Source organism: Prionailurus bengalensis, chromosome C1, assembly GCF_016509475.1.
Source record: "Prionailurus bengalensis isolate Pbe53 chromosome C1, Fcat_Pben_1.1_paternal_pri, whole genome shotgun sequence".
NCBI lineage: Eukaryota > Metazoa > Chordata > Mammalia > Carnivora > Felidae > Prionailurus > Prionailurus bengalensis.
Window position 1 is genome coordinate 44,165,858 of NC_057345.1, and position 18,855 is coordinate 44,184,712.

Below are 18,855 nucleotides of genomic sequence, written 5' to 3' on the forward strand. Positions count from 1 at the left end.
ACTAGCAGCATGGCTCAAAAGGAGGGAGGAGGCCCTGGGTTCAAATCCTGATTCCTTTATTTAATGACTTCGTCATCAGTTAAGCCTCAGTTTCCCTGTCCAAAGGCTATAAAGATAGCCATTGCCTTGTAGAGAGTTACAGGGATTAAATGTCACGTCCACGTACGGTGCCTGGCCCAGGGTAAACGTGTGACAAATGCTGGTCACCACGGTTTCAGAAATCACTTTTGTGTCCCTCACTGTCCCCATGCTACGGATTACGACACTGAGGCCCAGAGAGAAGACAATGGCCGATCGAAGGTTACGCGGCTAGTAAGGGGGGCGGTTTGGTTGTGAAAGAGGATTTCTGTCCAGTGATGCATCACCCCCCCACCACCACCACCACCACTGGATGTCAGCTCAGAACGGTAGGGAGCACGGTTCTTACTGGGGAGGGAGGGGGAGTCTCAGGAGCACCTGCTGGAGATGGGAGCCTTCTACACAGAAGGCTTCGTATGCTCCTTGGGCCACCCATTCCCGCAGGTGGGTTCTCCTCACAGGGAAGCTCGGAGCAGCCTGCACTTGGAAGAATGACCCAGAGCAAACTCGGCATCATGACCCTTCCTGACTCCCTAGGGGGAAAAAATGAGGCACCTCCCTCCACAAAGCCCAACCCTGGCCATCCCAGAATAAGCCTAGAAGGAGCCTCTTACATTGCTAGGTGAGTGGAGGAAGTGCAGAGGGTCATGGTCTCTTGAAAACTCCACTGCAGACTCTGAAGCATGGCTGGCATTTTTTTAGGCTCCACAAAAATCAAGTCTACCTCAACCGAAATGGAACCGAAATTCCCAACGTGTTGTGTTGACTAAAATTCTACCAACCTGGTATGCTCACACTGGGTCCCCTGAGCTGGCAGGAAGCTCTAATCAGCAACTCTATAGTTCTTGTCTTTCCTACTTCTTCATTAAAATGGTGACTCGATGCATGCAATCTATTTGCAAATGAAATATTTTCAGGCATGGAGGCAGGTGTACGTGAAGAGAAGGGGAAACTCTTCATTAGGGTAGGCAAGCCCAGAGCAAGAGACCTCCCTCCTGGTTGAGGTCACTGAAAACCAGCTGGGTAAGGCACCACCCGACCCCACAGGCAAGGCTTCAGCTTGCCCATCTCCCTGAAGACCCCCTCCAGCTACTCCTCCCAGTGCCAGTATCAAACTACCCTGGGCTGGGCGATGGGTCATCAGTTAATCAGGCAACAAAGATGTCGAATCTGGTACTGATTCTCGGGGAGGCAGCATGGTATGGTAATGAAGACCACTTTCATTTTATGTCCACCTTCAACATTACTGAATCCCTCTACTGTGTCTGTTTCCTCTTCTACAAAATAGGAAGGAAAACCAAACTTAATGCGTTGGGCTGTTTGGAGTACAAGAAGAGATAAAACCTAAAGGGCTCAGGGGCACCTAGGTGGCTCAGGCGGCTAGACATCCAACTCTTGATCTCGGCTCAGGTCATGGTATCACGGTTCATGGGACTGAGTACCGCATCGGGCTCTGCGCAGGCAGCACGGAGCCTGCTTAGGATTCTCTCTCTCTCTCTCTCTCTCTCTCAAAATAAACATTTAAAAAACAAAAAACCTAAAGGGCTCAGAACAGTGCCTGACACACAATTAGCACTCAAACTTGTTCGTTGTTCTCAACAGTTCTTACTTCCTGAAATGTGAAGAATAAATATCCTGTCCCCTATGTTGCCCCCAATGGACAAGGATTGAATAAGAATACTTTTCTCAAGGTCTTGGCACACAGTAAGTGCTCAATAAATACCAGTTTCCTTCATTAAACAAATAACGAATTATTATTAAGCCACAGCGCCGTGGTTTAGGTAGTTTAGTTACTTATCTCTTGGCAAGAAACCGCCACCCCAACCCGACGGCTCAGCCTCCCATGGAAGATCGCTGCTCCCTAAAATCGCGGCGGCCAGAGTCCAACACCGTGATTTTTACCTCATCTCTTCTCTTCAAGTTCCCTTTGACAAAGATGCTGCTAGCTAAATAATGCCAAAGAAAGTATGTGGCGACAGTCAACTAGATTTCAGTTCATTTTCTATAGCTTGGGGTCAGAATCGACTGATGCACTCTGGTGATCAAGTTTTCTGCAATTCCCTATTCCACGCATTAGCTCGCTGACAGAAATTCACCGCGGTATTTAAAGTGGCAGCCATCACAACTAACTCAAATTGTATTGGCTTCCCCGATGCTGAAATGCTCTGCTGAAACCATCAATTGGCCAATTCGGAGATAACGTGGTGGCTGAAATTCCCTGTCATGCTGTAAAATCCCCTTCCGAAGCGGCTCGCCAGCCCGGAGATCCGCAGCGACACCCGCGAGCAGAGCCGTGGGCCAGGGCGGCCTCGTGTAACACAAGTGGGCTCGACGAGCGGGAGCTGGCGGGCGGCGGGAGGCCAGCGCTGCCAAGAGGAAGGGCCTCCAGAGGGAGGATAACATTTGCTACTGGAAGCCTTCTAAAAGACAGCGAGAAAAGAACAGCAGCGTGCACACGCCCGACACCAGGCCTGCCCGCCGGGCCGTCTGCCCCCCTCGGCACAGGCCACGGATGGCCAAAGCCACAGGAAGCCCACGGCATCTCCCAAAGAAAGCTGCGAAATTCCTAACGGGCGGCACAGACACAGGCGCCAGCCTCGGAAGGAAAGGTTTTCTACGCTCGGCGGCTGCCGCGGGAATCGGGTATCTGTCCAGCCGCAGACTTGCTGTGTTAACATCCTACTCCGGGCCTCGGTGTCCCCCATCTGTTAACTGAGACATTGCTTCTTAATACACAGTCCGTGATCGGATGGTCTGTTCACATTCCAAAAAGCCTTCTCAACAGGCGACCACCACTAACAAAAACCATCTTCACGCGCTCTCACCCGACTTCTAAAATGCTGGAGAGGCAGAAAAAAAAATCCAGGCCTCGTCTCACATCATTTCGGATCAGATGAACCAAGGCTCAGGGAGGCCAGAGGACTTACCCACGGCTATCTGAAAGAATCAGAACTTGAACTCTGGTCAGCCAAGTGCAAATCCCAGGCACCGTCCGTGACCCTGCCCTCATCCCCACCGCCAGCACAGAGCCAGGCATGCAGTGGACACCTGGGAGCAACTGCCCGCCATCCACCGCCCTCCCGGTCCAGTCTGCAAAGCCACGCTCTGTCTATCCCAAGAGCTCTCAAAGCTGCAGCCAGCATCCCGGGCATAGGGGAGGTCTGCCACCTCAGAGCCTGCTCTCTCAAACAGCCTTTTGTGACGGGGAAGGAAGGATCAGAGGAAAGCCTCAGACAGGGGCCCCAGGGAGCAGCCGTGCTTCTTAAGGTCAGAGGACTGTGAAACAGAAGTGAAATGTCAGGCGCTTCACCCAAACACACAAAGAACGGGAGACACAAAGCCTGCCTCGGGAGCTGTGCAAACAGCTGTCACCGGGAGGGGACAGAGAATTTGGGAAGCTGGGCCAACCTGGGTCAGACAGGATGCCTGGAGACCTATTCTCAAGACCCTTGCTGTAGCCTGAGCCCTGCAGGTGTTCCGACAGCACCCTCCATGGAGGGCCAGGACCCGGAGGAGGGGAGGCACGGGGAGCTGCCCTGTGGCCAGCCGGCAGGGACAAGCTGCAGACTTTAGGTGGGAGCTACTGCTCATTCAGCACTTGGCAAGCACCTGCCGGGCACTTTGCTCATATTCTCTGCACAAAGAACAGGGCAGCAAACATCACTGGCAGCCACCAAGTGAGCCCTGAGGCACCAGTCTGGAAGTGAAAGACATGGTGGGGAAACAGTTCTCCCAAGAACCCTCAGAGGTGGGAATAATTCCCTCCTTATTACAGATCTGGAAACTGAGGTCAGCAACCGTCTGTCGCTTGGCTGACGTCACCCGTGGGTCGCAAGATTCCATCTCAGCCCCCTCTGAGCCAGAGGCTTTCAAAGTTTAGACTGAGACCCACAAGGAGACAAATTTTACCTCGCAAACCCAGGACGCGACGTTTATTTACGGGCACGCATAAATCACTGAAAATAGAAGTTCCCCCAAACAATACTTACGCTTCCTCTGTGTGATACAGTTGTTTCATTTTTTGTAATTGCCAGTCGTGACCCACTAAGTTGATTTCCCAAGGCACTAATGGGTCACAACTCACAGTTTGCAAAACAATGTGTTACCATGTGCCACTTGTCCATCTCCATTAAAACGTGTATTTAACACGCTTGATCCCAGGGCAGGGATCAGACCTTTCTCACTTCTCAAGGCCCGGAGTCTAGCTCACCAATCTCGGGATTTATTCAAGACTCTGCAATAGGCCCCGGGAGTGGGGGGTAGCACAAACAGGGTGAAGGTAAGAGCCCCTGCCCTCAAGAGCTTTTAATCTACCAGTTGGGAAGGGAAGAGATACAACCTTGACTCAAATCATCCTCCTGCTGGGCAGCAAGTAGCAAATAAGGACACAGAGTTCCCGGGGAGAGAAAAAAAAGAAGGAAGAAAAGGAGGGGGTGTCCCCAGTGGGGGTGGTCCTGGCAGGTCTGGTGGGGAGACAGCCACACTCCAGGCTGGCATCTGCTCTACAGAGGGCCAGCGGGCAGGGGAGCAAACACCCCATCTCCGGTGGTACCAAGCAGGGACCACAGGAAGGGTCAGAGGGGGCAGGGGAAAGTTCCAGACTCCTAGATCAAGAGAAGTGGCCAGCAGAGGAGAAAAATGGACGCTGACCGAACAACACAGTCCTGCTGCCAGCCCAGAATGCCCATGAATGTCATCTCATTACATCCTCACAGTGCTGGGGCCAGTCTGGAGGCTGCAGGTGCGACCCTCACCCTCCAAATGCCCAAGGGTACTTGAAGAAGGTGGATTCAGAGCCACAGATCCAGAGCGCTAATCAACAGGTGAGGCAGCCTATGATGGTTCATGTCCACACACACACACCTCTCACACCAAGACCATTCTGCTGCTGCCTCCCTTTTGGCCATGAGAAAGCCAGGATCCACACAGGGCCCAAGGTGAGGTCATGCTAGCACGCTGACATGGTGCTTATTCTGTGCCAGGCCCTATTACATACGGGATGTGTGCAAGCACATAAGCTCATTTAATCCCCACGACGGCCTTATGAGGTGGGTATACTCTATCAACCCCATTTTCTACCTGAGGAAACTGAGAAACAGAGAGGCTAATTAAAGCACCCGAGTCTGCACAGCTTACAGGTGCAGCAAGGCAGCACGAAGCAAAGATAAATGTCCTGGATCCTGATTGGCTTTGTAGGTTTGAGACCTACCGGTCACCTCAGGTGGGGCATCTTTCCTCTCTGGACCTCAGTTTACCTATCTGTAAGATGCCTAGATGACCCCCAGTTCCATCACTTGCGATCCCGCCATGTACATATACATTAAATACGTTTCCTGGCCACCACCGAGAGTGGGACCGCTTCCCTTCTCCCACCATCTGTCCTGACTGCATCCTGATCTCTCGAAAGACCAAGATCTCTCCGCACAAGGCTTTCTAAGTACTTATCACATCCTGGGCTGCATCTGTCTCTTCAACGAGACAGTAAGCAGAGCAAGCACTCAGTAATTCAGCTGGATCAACCCCGCGAAACTCAGCAGTGTCTTCTGCTCCTGGCCCGGGAGCCAAATGACCAATGTCTCACTCAAGCTCCGCAGGAAGTCAGAGGAGAAAGCAGCCAATGTACCAGCACTGGCTTCCCAAGGACCTGCCATGGAGACACATCCCCTCCCAAGCTCACGTCCTAAGGCTCCCTTCTGGGACTCCTTGCTCAATCAAAAAGTCAAGTGAGACCTGAGGCAGGCAAGGGTGGGATACGTACCAAAGGCGATGACAAGATCCCAACTTGGCGCTTTCAATCCCGTTCATCCCTATAAGCATCTACACAGCACATCACAGCACCACTGACCTCGCTAGACGGGTTTCCATGCCTTTCTCTCAACCACTCCATGGTGGGGCTGAGCAAGGACGACCCTTGTGCCTACTTCACAGTCGAGAAGGGACCCTGAGGAGTGAAGGCTCCCCCCGGTAACAAGGGGTGTGGGCCAAAATTTGAATCCAGATTTCTGCTGATGCCAAGTCGCAAGCCCCTCTGGGTCTTACCATTTCACTATGTGGGACGGGACGCCTCTGTCCAACACAGATAAGGGGTGCCGACATCTTAGGGGAGCATTTATCAGTGCCAGCTTGCGGTAGTACTGCCTACTCTGCCCCTTGCAGGGGTGTGGGGGTGAGACAAGACAGCTAGCTGGTATGGAGGGAAAGACTCCATGATACATTCGGGGAGCCCAGGCACTGGAGAGCATCACTGGGAAATTCAAGTGTCCAGGTCCCTCAGTCAGCTTGCTCTCCCAGGAAAGGATGCTGTTGTCTCTATCATATTAAAAGTTTTGGGGGGAGGGGCGCCTGGGTGGCTCAGTCGGTTAAGCGTCCGACTTCGGCTCGGGTCATGATCTCGCGGTCCGTGGGTTCGAGCCCCGCGTCGGGCTCTGTGCTGACAGCTCAGAGCCTGGAGCCTGTTTCAGATTCTGTGTCTCCCTCTTTCTCTGACCCGCCCCTGTTCATGCTCTCTCTCTGTCTCAAAAATAAATAAATGTTAAAAAAAAAAAATTTTTTTTTTAATAAACAAATAAATAAAATAAAATAAATAAAAGTTTTGGGGGAAAAAAACCTCAGGGCTGCAAAAGAGAAAGGAGATAAACTCACCAAGCACAAGCCACAGAGTGACAACCATCCCGCATACGTGATAGTACAAAACTCTCAAAACAACCATGCGAAGGGACCACCACTCGCCCACTCTACAGATGGGGAAACTGAGATCTGAAACTCCACCCTGCCAGGAAACGACAGTGAGGAATGGAACTTAGGTGTGCATCCCAGTCATCAGTCTGAGCCCAAACCCTTCAAAACCCAGAGGATTCAAGACCCGGGTAGAGAAAAGCATAACACGGGAGAGAAACATTTCTAAAACTCATCTCGCCGAGGCTACAGAAAACCCCATTACCCTGGCGAATCAAAAACAAACAATCGTTATTGTCTATTTGCTGTAAGCTCCTAGCAACATGTATTAAAGAAGTTTATGTGAATCATCTAATGCACTTGTGCCGTGGTCAGAATTATTACCAAGCTAAAAAAGATTAATTTTTCTAAATACTCTAAACCCTAGACGCTATTATAAAGGCTACAGCTAGTGTAACATTTCTGTTATCTTGGCTGACAGGCCCTCAAGCACACACACCTCCCTTCCATGTCTCCCTCTTAAGGCTTAAAACACACACACACACTCACACACAGAGGCAGGAAGGTCGAGGGAAGAGGGCAAGGCAGCCCTGGCCTGAGGTCTCCACTAGAGAACCTGCTTCCCTTGGAAAATTAAGACAGCCTAAGGGACACTTCGAGGAGGGCTGAGTGTCTCTGGCTCCTTCAGAGCAGCGGCTGGCACAGAACTAACTCTTGGTCCAAGTTTGCAAATGCTTAGCTAACAAAGATGGCATTATGCAAAGACGTGCACACGGCTGGTCTTGGAGTTCAAATGAAGTGACCACTGCCAAAAACTGTGTTTGGGTCCCTGCCACTCTACCCCCACCCCTGCCCCAGCCCCACCTCCTGCCTTGAAATAAAGGGCAAGGATTTGCAATTTGGGGTCTTGCCGCCACTTGAAACCCATTAAGGTGGCCGCACAGCCTGGGTTCTGGCAAAATGCAATTCCAGTTACTCATTTAGTGTTTAATTAGCTACCGATGGAGGAGGCTGGCAGCCTCTGGGGTTAGAGGAATTGCAGCAAACGGGGTGGGAGCCCCAAGAAAGGATGCAACACAAAGTCTAAGCTCCAAGGGGGGTGGGGGTGGGGAAAAATAACTGTGTTATGTTTTGTTTTTTTAATCTGCCACACAAGGGCGCCAAGGGTCAGAGCCAAAGGCAACTGCTATGAACTTGCCAGGACCTCTGGGCAGATGGCTAGGCTGGCTTATCTCTGGGGAGAGCACTCCCCAGCTCCTCGGGCCGGGCCTCAGCCCTTCCCCTCCCATTCTGCCCGCACTGCCGTCCTCTCATGCCCCTGCCCCCAAAGGGTTCTGGCAGGCGTGGACACTCCCCGCCTGGCAGGAACCCCAGCTCAGCACATCCAAGGAGAGCCCTCTCAAATATCACTTTGCTATTTCGAACCCACCAAGGACGCTGGACCCCTGCCACAGAGCCACAAATACCTCAGCTCTCGTCCACGCCTAGGCCTCTGGGGCACTTTCCTAATCCCCCCACCTGCCCCCCACTGCCTGGAGACAGGTTCACAGCTGGGGGCTAGGGGGTCAGCAGAGTCCTGTTGCAGAGGCACAGGGGGTAAAGGAGCCAGCCCTGCTGAGTCGGGGGCTCCCAATGGCAGAGCAGAAAGGGACCTCAGGTCTTCAGAGCAGAGAAACCAAGGCTCAACACTAGCCAAGGTCATGGGATTCCATGTGTAGTACACTCCCCGAGTTCTTCCCCGGGAATCACAGAGGGGCTGGGGTTAGAGGCAGCAATCCGTGCACCTCCCAAAACCAGGCACAAAGTCTCCTTTGTGGGGACGCATGTATTTTCTGGAAGGAAAGGCCATAGCTTTTATCACATTTTCCCTGCCAAAAGAGCCACTGTACCATAACAAACTCCCTTCCCGAGCTCCAGTCCCACCTCTGCCAGTGACTCTGCAATTTACCTCTCAGGGGCTTCAGTCTAATTCTCTGCTGAATGCGTTTCTGCAGTGACTGTATAGGGGCACACTTGGGGTCAAATGCACAAACGTTCCCTCCGTTTAGCAGGAATTCTGTATCAAATAAGCGCCGTCAAAGGCTGAGAGGTAGAACTCGAAGGACTAACATCTAGTCCCAGCTCTGCCCCCTGGCTACATGCCCTTGGACAAACTATCTAAACTCCAGGCCTCAGTGTTCTTATCTGTGAAATGGGGATGAAATCTAAGAATAAAACCTGGCCAGTAAGGCCCCTGTGAGGCCAGACCACAAGCATGTGCTGAAAAAGCGTTCTAAGAACTACGGTCACATGAGCAGCGCAAGGAGCCACCACTGCTCTCTGGCACCTTCGGCACTGAAGCCAACCCCGGGCCCTGTCTACTCCACTCATTCCTTGCTGCCAAGAAGAAAACATACAATTAGCTACCTTAAGGAGGGAAAGGACTGCTGGTAGCCAAGAAGGCACCACAGACACCTGTTTCTAGCACCCCCACTGACCCTGGAGGAGAGCCAAGTGGAGAAGGCAGCCAGGACACCACTGGGCCCAAAGTAAGAGACACAGGTAGCACTGGGAGTGTCCACTCCACGAAAGGAGGCCAGGACCCAGACAGCAGCGTCTCAGTGGACCCAATGGCACCCAAGGGCGTTCATCAATACTCTGAGACCCGACGCTCTAGCCGGGAGAGGAAACCACAGTAGAGTCCCCGTAAGCCTCCTCCCGGGGCCTCACGGCTGTTCTGACTTAAGACAAACCAATTTCTCAGAAAAGTCCACTCGCGCACCAAATGTCCTAATGCTCCACGTTACATGCGGTCAACATCAGGGGCTCATGCTTACAGATAATGTGCCCGGTGTGTCAGTGGGGAAACAGACTGTGACTCAAATAAAAACTCACCAATTCAAAGAAAATTTAAACCCCCGAATCACCTGGTTCATTCCAGCTCCTAGGGTCCGGCCTTGACGTGAGAGGAGCCTTTAAGACCCCTGGGCCCGTTGCCAAGAAGGGGAGACAATTTGCCAGGAACACAAAGTCATTTCCCTAAGCGAGTGGAGACCAGGATCTTCCCAGTCGAGGTCCCTTCTAGCCCAGCAGCAGTCGGGCACTCCCTCCTCACCCCTGCCCCTCACCAAGGCTTGAGCAGGTACCTGGGCTGACAGGCTCCCCCACAAACTATGGTGATCTGTGAATCATCTTAATTGAAAAAGGAAAGTCAGTTGCTGCCCACTCTTTTACAAGACGCCAGGTAACTAGCTAATGCACATTAGAGGCACCAGGCTCAAGATCACCCCGCAAAAGTGAAGTCGCCAAAAGAACATCTTCCAATATGCCATTGGCTATTCCAGGCCAGGATACTCAGTGACCCCAAATTACCTATTTTTTCTTACCCATAGTTCCTTAACCCCTTCATTCAACTAGCACCCATGCCTACTATGTGCAAGGCATTATGGGAGAGTTACACAGATGAATAGCTCTGTATATACATGAAAGGTCTCTGGCATGGAAAAAATTAATAAGCTGTGGTTGGAAAGACAAATCTGAATGAGAAGTCAATCGGAACAGGAGCCAACAGGGCACTTGCCATGGTCCCGCAGCACTGAGCCAGTGTTAGGAGCACCGATTCTGGAGTCAGTTATGGCCCGTGTCTGGACCCTCATTCTACCAGATACCGGCTGTGAATTAACCTCTCTGTGCCTCAGTTTCCTCATCTGCAAATGGAGGTAACAATTCCTTCTCTCACCTGGCCCCTGGCGGCTTGAAATGAGACTGAACCAAAGCACTCAGCAAGCACAAGGCCCCAGCCCATGGAAAGCTGCCAACAAGGCTCTGTATAGATGGTTTCCATGGGCAGTGAGATGGAGTGATCAAAGTGTGCAGAAAACGATCATAAAAGTTATCATAAAAGTCTACAAAAAAGTTTAAAAAAATGGCCAGGATTTGAATGGATAGGAGAGGCATGCATTCCAAACTAGAGGAAGAGTCTGGAAAGAGACAACAGCAATAATTCTAGCAAGCAGGAATGAGGGCTAACTAGACAGTAGCCATGGAAATAGAACACATGAAGATTGGAGAAGGACAATGAGAAAAGAGAGTTCCTTTTCTTAATTTTCTCAAATTTCTCTTAATTTTCCAGTTGCTTCTCTGTCACCCCTGCAACCCCAAACCACCCCTTAATGCCTTCACAATACAGATGTTCCCTCCCCGTCCTCATTTATCACAACCTGCCTCTCAGACCAATGAAACCAAGTGGATTCCAACCTAGGAAAAAGAGTTTTGACCCCAAAACCCGCGAACTCTGGTCCTCAATCAGCGTGACTTCAATCAAGTCTATGCCAACTTCACAGCATAATTCTGACACTATTCCTTAACAAATTATTGAAAGCAAACCCACACAAGCTTTCGCTGCCATCCACATTGCTTCAAGATGGCAGACCAAACCACAAATGGCCAGAACCTCACACCCTTTACCAGAGCACAAAACTTTGTTAGAAATTATTAACTTCTGGGGTGCCTGGGTGGCTCAGTCAGTTGAGCATCAGACTTCGGCTCAGGTCATGATCTCAAGGTTCCAGTTTGAGCCCTGCAACAGGTTCACTGCTGTTAAGGCAGAGCCTGCTTCGGATCCTCTGTTCTCTGCACACACACCCCGCGCACCCACCCGCTCCACTGCCGGCTGGCACACTCGCTCTCAAAAATAAATAAATATATTTTTAAAAAATTAACTTTTCTCACAGCTTGCAAAAGATAGCACAGACACCCTATATCAAGAGATTTATTTGACACAGGCACGTCCACCTCTCTCCCCAACTCTTAAAAATGAAACCATTTGCACAGCAAAGATTGGCCACACAGGAATCAGCTCTCCGTAGGTTCAAAAAAAAAAAAACAAAAACAAAAACAAAAAAAAACAGAGAAAAAGCAAGACTTTTCCTAAGTAGAAAGGTCAAATTCACTAATTCACTAACTATTTTTTATATGGCTAATGTACCTTCTGGCCTCCTCAGCCAACCTCCAGCTCAGGAAACCCTATGAACATCACCACAGATTTTCCCATAAGAACCACACCATAAAAGAACCAGTCACCTCACCTCACCTTGCACTACTAAAAGTTTACCAGGCCATAAGTACCATTCACCAGCTTCTCTTTTGCAACCCTGGAGAGGGTACATGAACTGGTCAATTTCCTCAGCATTCTGTTCCAAGGGCATTAACTTTTTAGTCATAACAAAATTGCATCACGTTGAATATTCTTAAAACCAGTGAGCCTCCAGCTGAGTCTCTAACTCCCTGTATTTCAGGGGAAATCTTCACTGTAAAGATATTCATGGAAATGGGATTTGACCACTTGTGAAATGCAACTTAGGTTCCGGTGTCCTAAGTCAGTTTCAACCTCTGCACGCAGGGGACACACACGGCCTGGCCAAGTGGGTGGGCCTTGAGGACGTTAAAAGAAACCAACTTCAATACTCGAGAGCTTGGAGACCATTCCTACCCACCTCATGAAAAAAGTACAAGATCAAATGAACCCCCTCTTCTCTGCCTGCATGTGCGTGGCCATGCGTTCACGCCCGCACACGTGCGCGCGCACACACACACACACACACACACACACACACACCCCCATCTACCAGGCCAATGGGAAGCAAAGACTGGAAAGAGGCTGGGAAGAATTGCAGACACTTCCCCTTCCATCTCCCATCTCCCCAAGATCGTGTTTCATCTGATCATAAATTCTGACTCCAACCCATGTTTGGAATCCAATATTTTTTTTTGAGGGGCACTGCCATGGGAGATGGATATGCGGTAGACATCGCTCTTATAAGCGTTTCATAAATCTTAAGAAACTCATCCAGGTAGGGGATGAATGATAGCGAAGCAAGCACTATGATATGATGAAATTAACTACCTTCACAAGAACGTTCTGAACACGAGATTATGGAGCAGCCAAGGACCTGAAAGCATACATGGTCTTAGTGGACACAGCATGAGCCCCCCCAACACACACACACATACATACATACACACACACACACACACACACACACACACACACACACACACCCCACACACACACAACCCAAAACGCAATTGAAAAGACTGCTCCCTGGAAAGTAATGCAAGAGTCCATTTCACCAATGCTCACTCAAACACCCAAGCACAAGTTTCATAGTTGCTTTTCTGTCGTGGTGGTGGTACATTTTTGAATTAAACCAATACCAAGGAGGCTCGGTCTCTTCCCAGCTAACTGTCCACTCTGAACATAACCCTCACATGGCTGAGCCCCGATCAACACCATTTAATTCTCCAGATAGGTATCTACACTCTTTTGCATAATCACAACATTATGAAATACCGTTCACCAAGTTAGAACGGGGCAAGGGCAGCAGGGAAGGGAGCGGAACAAAAAGAAAGGCACGGAGAAAACAAAGACCACTGCCAATTGGCTGTGTATTTGCTTCTGGTACTAGAGAAGTTAGAGCTCTCCAACCCTGTAATTATTGCCAGGATTAAAAATTTGTTACTCACGTAATCATGAAAGGCTTTTGCTTCACTCGAATGTTCACAAGTGTCTCGCCTTTCAGGAGCTGCACAGTAAAGGTCCCAAAATACGCTGCAAATCGAAACACAAAATAAGATCAGGTTACTAATTATCACTTGTGTCCCAACGACAAGTGCACAACGTGCGGTGCTAACAGCACCAGGTCTCCCAGAGGCTCAATCCCACACCCCCAGCCTTTATTGAGCAAACTCGGGCTTGAAAACAAAATGGACCGACTTCTTCTGGCAAGCCAGACATCTGTAGTAAGAGTGTCAGTTCTATCGGGTGCCTACCATGTGCCGGATGCCTCTCACCCACGACACTACCCGTAACTACCACGGTGTTACAAGGTGGGTGACTTTACCCCTACTTTATACACGGGGCAACTGAAGTTTGGACAGATTAGTACAAGCCGTCCCCGGGGGTGCCCAGATAGGACACGTAGGAATGTAGATAAGAATCCACGCCTCCCCTTTCAGCTGTATTCCTCTCACCAACCCCCTCCCCAACTTAAACGGCTACGTTTCATAAAAAGGTTAAACTGTCAAAGTCAGGACTATGATTCATACGTGTAGCAATCTGGGTGACTGGCAAGAAAGGGAACGTACAGGTTCTTAATCCCAGAGCCAAGAGCCCACACCCCCGCCCCTCCCAGCTCACCCCTACTCCCATCCAGGCCCTCCCCCAAGGAATTCTTATGCAAGAACCATTCCCCCACTCAAAGAATGCATATCAATTAGGCAAAGAAGAGTATGTTATAGACAACCAAGTATCTTGTCCTTTCATGTTGAAATAGCCCTCCTCAGAGAGGCCTCAGTCCACCCATCCAGCCAGAGGGGAGTGGGGTCAGGGGGGAAGCCTAGACCTCCCTGCCTCATCCCCCTCCAAGATTTTGTATGGTCATTCTAACACTCTGTATCACCTGAGAACAGACAAATCACCTGTCAGCCAGTAAAACCTTATACAAACCCCGGTATTTGGTATTAGTAAGGGCCTCTGGGTTAGGAGCCCAAGGCCCAGGGCTGGGCACCCACTTGAAGGAAACGGGCCCCAGAGCCTAAGTCTGACTCCTGGTCTGGTGCTCCTGTCCCCATCACAAACAGCCAGCTCTGCCAGTGTCATCGGAGGAGCCCTACCATTCAAGGGGTGTGAATCCCGTGGCCTGACCCTCTTAGAATCAGGGCCACTGCTTCCTCCCACCTAGAGAGCCTCGGCTCATTTGTCAAGTAGCGCAAGGCAACTTCTAACTAACCAGACCACAGCCACTCAGAGCCACCACTGCTCTCCACGTTCCTGGGGCTGAGACAAGGCGGGAGAAGATTGCGCGAGGGATTACGGATGGAACAAGAAAATCGGGGGCTTCCAGTAGCTGCAGAAGGAGGCTCAAAAACATTCCTTTCTGTCCCCTGAAGCTGCACACGTTTAACTCCCCCACACACCGAAGACTTCCAACACTAAAAACTCCGCAGCTCCTTCTCAGCAACTTCTACCTATGAGCCCAAGTTTCTGCAAAATTCACGATGATCAGACACACCAACCCCGCTCACACAGTCCTCTCCAAAAACCACCAGAGAACCCATCACCCACTCCTACAGGTAGAACCCTTACGCCACAGCACGGCAGTTCCGAGGTTGGCAGAAGTAATTAAAAACTCATTTTCTCTGTGCAAGTTAGAACAGACACTTCATCCCCCCGCATTTCGATTCAAAGAAACTTGAAACAGTAGCCTGAACTGGTGGTCAGGTAAACGCGCTAAGATCCCAAGACATGGCACAGGGACCCTTCTGAACTCCCACCAAAATATCAAAAGCCACTCTGCTTTCTTGTCCTTTTCAAAAGGATGTCAAAGACTCCACCAATCGGTCCCGCAAAACATCCAGCTCTTACACTCACAGCAATTCACTCCTGCTGACCCCTAAGCCGCCTCCTGCCTGCTGCAAAACCGACAAGGAGATCACACCTGCTGAGGTCCCACCCTGAAGGGCCCCAGGAAAGGGTCACAAATAAGGGAGAGCCAGGAAACTACATGCACTCTGAGAGGTCAACACCAATCAGTTAAGGTTCTCCCTAAAACGAAACTTTGTGGCTTTAGGGATGCTGGGGGTAGGGCCCACAGAGGAGAGGAAGGTCCAATCAGTCTGAATCAGTATCTTTAAAGGAAGTGGCAGCCCCTTCTTGCTTTTTCTGAGTGTGCCTGGGAAAGGCCCCAGTAGATTTGCTCTCTCAAGGTTTCAAACTCACAGAAGAAAAAGGAAGGGACAGGCCAGTTGTAACACAGACCTGGTATCCTCTCCACCCCACCCCGCCCCCACTCCCTCTAATTAAAGCGGCATGCAGAACTGACAAAAATCCTTCAAGGTTTTTTCAAGCCCCTGCTTGGTACCCCAGGGAGAGACAGAAAAGTAAAAGAGTTTCTGTACGAACACTAGGCACGATTTAGTCGCTTCTCAATAGGAGGAGAAAGAGAAGGCAAAAACTTCAGGCACCAGCCTCTCCTGCCCTTCTCCTCCTTCACCAGTTCTGGTCTGAGCGCCTGCAGGTGCCCTGTTCTGTGCCAAGACTGAGGGCTAAGGCATGGGGGTCTGCTCCACGCCTCCCGTCTTTGTTCACTAGGATCCTGGGCTCAGAACAAAACAAACACACACACAAAACTATCACGCAAACTTACCACCACCACGAGTGCAAAAACCCAGGCGGTTCTCCCAACGTGATGTTTTTTTCCCATCGAATCTGGAAAGCAGAGAGCAGAGACCACTTAGAGGAGCAGAGAGGAAGGGTGCGCTGGGGGCTTCCCAGAGCCAAAAGGCTGTGAAGACCAACTAACAATAAATGCCAAAAGGTGATAAAAATTCAAAATGGTGGCCACAGTGGCTGCTCCTGAAAACAAAGGCTCTAAGAATAGTGGGGAAGAAGGGGTGTCCAGAAATTGGGTGGCTGGGGGGAGTTCCACTCACCTCTGACAAGAAGGTCTGTGCAGATTTCTGTGCTCCTACGTGCAGTAAATATTCGTAGACGTATAAAGCTAACCTGGAAAGTGGGCAGGGGGCACAAAAAGAGAGGGAAGACGTCAGATCACACGGGGCGCTCGCTTCTGGACCTTGCCAGCCGGCTTCCAGCCCTGTCTGCGCTGTCCCATTGTGGCCCCAACCAGAGGTGAGCAGCCAGCTCGGCCATGCCCTTTGGGGGGGGGGGGGGTGGGTACGCGGGTGGAAACAGTTATCGGGTGGGTACCAGGCGACGCGTTGCCTCGAGCCGTGAGGGCTGGAAAGCAGCCCCCAAACTTGAACTTCCAACTGGCATCGGAGCCAAAACCATCTAGGTCTCTCAAACTCGAAAGCCTTCCGACCCCAGAGCCTCCCTCCTTTTCCCGACCCACTCGTTGCCACCGCCACCCTCTCCCTAGCTCTGTGGGTCCGGGGAGACTCAGTCCCGGACTCCGGGGTGCTCAGTGCGCTCTGGAGAGGGCAGCAAAGCGCCACCCTCACCACCTCCCCCCCAAGCAACTGTCCCCCAAGCCCAGGGCCAAGCCGGCGCCGCCGTCCCTGCCCAGCGCGGCGCCCGGGAGGGCGCGGGGCGGGCAGCGAGGCAGAGGGCAGGGAAGGGAGAGGGCTCCCGGCCGAACAAAGCCCCCGGCACGCACTCCTCACGCCGCGGGCGGACAAAAGGAGCCTTCGGGGCTGCAGAAGCCACGCGCCCCCTGCCCGCGCCCGCTGGGCAAAGTGCGGCCGCCGCGGCGGGCGCCCAAGCCGGCGCTCGGGACCTCGCCCACCCCTCTCCGCGGGCCCCCGCGGCCGGCACGCCCCGCGGCCACCAGGTGCCCCCTCCCCCGGCGGCGCCCCCCGACGCCCCGGCCTCCGCCGCCTCCCAACAATGGGCTCTCCCACGCCGCCCGCCGCGGCCTCGGGGAAGGGGCCAGGCAGGCGGCGCCCGACCCGGGGCGCAGCAGCCCCCGCCCGCCCACCTGCCTCCCACCGCCCTCCCGCAGCCCCGCGACGGCGCGGCCGCCACTTGGAAAATAGGGCTTACTTTTCCCGAGCCTGCCCGTCCGAGGGCACCGCCGAGCCTTTGCCTTTGGCAAACATGGTTTGCAGAGAAGAGGGCGCCGAGCCTCGCCGCCGCCGCCGCCGCCGCTACCGCTCCGGCTGCTCCCGAGCTGTCCCCTCGCTCCCGGCCCCCTCCCCGGCCTCGCTCGCTCGCCCGCTCGCGCTCTCCTCGCCGCGCTCCCCTCCCTCCCCCCCAGGCGCTGGCTCCGCGCTCTTTCCAGCTGTCAAAGCGTCAGCCCCGGCCGCGGCCCCATCGCCCTGGAACTCCTCCCGCGCCGGCTCGGCCTGGGGTGCCGCTGCCGCCGCCGCCGCCGCTTGCCCGCCGGCCCGGCCGCCCGCTGGCTCGCTCGCGCGCCCGCCCGGCTCCGCCTGCGCCGCCCTCTGCGCCTCCGGCACCGCTGCCGCCGCCGCTGCCGCTGGTCTACTTGGAGCTCAACCGAACGTGGCTACCCGGGCGAGGAAGCGAGGCGGGCGTCAACGTCCCGCGATTGATGGCCGCTTTGGCCAATCGGCGCGCGGGGGCGGGCCCGGCTGCCCGGGAGGGACGCCCTGTCAGCGCCCGGCCGCGGCAGTCCCCGCTGCGGCCGCCTCTGCCGAGCCGCTGCCCCTGCTTCTGCGGCCGAGCCGGGGGTACCCGGGGGCGCGCGCCTCTCTTTTCTGTAGCTGTGGGGAGGGGACTCGAATCGGGCTGGGGGAGCTCTGGTCTCCAGGTCCCGGCGATGAGGGGGTTTGGCCAGCGGGGACCACTCCGCGTGCGGGGACCACTGGGGGGTGGGGGGCGCTGCGGCAGCGTCCGAGAGGAGGGGGCGCGGACCCCTAAGCGGAGCGCCGTCGGCTCCCTCCCGCCACGTCCCTCTCCCTTATCTGCCCCTCACCTCCCCCCCCGCCCGGCCCGCGCCGGCCCAGCCCTTATCTCCCCCTCCCCCTTGCCTACCCTCCCCCTGGGCTCCGACCCCGACCCCCACCCCAGACTCCAGGCCGCCCCCCAGCCGCCCCGCCCCCGGTCCTCCCTCTTGCCCAGTCCGCCTTCCGAGCGCCGGGCCCGGGGCTCCACGCTGAGAGCTGGGCGGCCCGAGCCGGCGCCGAGGCGCGCGGCTGCTCCTTTACTACATCATTAAAATACTTTGGAAAGCCCCAAAGTGGAGTCGCGCGAAAAAGGTCCTTGGCGTGCTTTGGGGAGCCTGAGGGAGAGGACTGGGGACTTGTGCTAAGAAAAGGGAGAGTGCTCCTAAATTTATAAGATCCGCCAGCCCTGGCTAGTTAGCCCCTTGGCTTCTCCACCGGAGACGGTACCGTTCCGGGGGACGGGGGCATCACCTGGGCGCCCCGCGACGTGGAATGCGCGCCACTGAAATCTGCAAACTTCAAATAAATGGAGCTAAATTGGGGAGTAAGGGGGGGGGGGGGAGATGAGCTTGGGGGGGAGGGGAAGCTTCCATTGTCAGTGACCCAGGTGTACAATGGGAAATGGGGGGGGGGGCTGGAAGAGTGACCCAGCTATTTGCTGCTGACTCCTCTTTGCCACGCTGAGAACCCCGAGTA

General features: G+C 53.4%; 1 protein-coding gene across 4 annotated transcripts in view; it reads right to left on the minus strand.

The window, feature by feature from the left end:
* Window positions 1–17,452, minus strand: part of SSBP3 (single stranded DNA binding protein 3) — a 164,037-nt gene extending 146,585 nt beyond the window's left edge. For 2 of the 4 annotated variants that reach the window (XM_043575067.1, XM_043575065.1), the window contains exons 1-4: window positions 17,297–17,452; window positions 16,225–16,297; window positions 15,939–16,000; window positions 13,258–13,342 (exon numbers count right to left, since the gene is read on the minus strand). In XM_043575067.1, the coding sequence (XP_043431002.1) occupies window positions 13,258–13,342; window positions 15,939–16,000; window positions 16,225–16,297; window positions 17,297–17,352 (276 nt within the window). In that variant the 5' untranslated portion in view covers window positions 17,353–17,452. The remainder of the gene's footprint in view (window positions 1–13,257; window positions 13,343–15,938; window positions 16,001–16,224; window positions 16,298–17,296) is intronic. The other 2 variants (XM_043575068.1, XM_043575066.1) reach the window with 1 other exon arrangement.
* Between the last annotated feature and the right edge of the window lie 1,403 nt (window positions 17,453–18,855).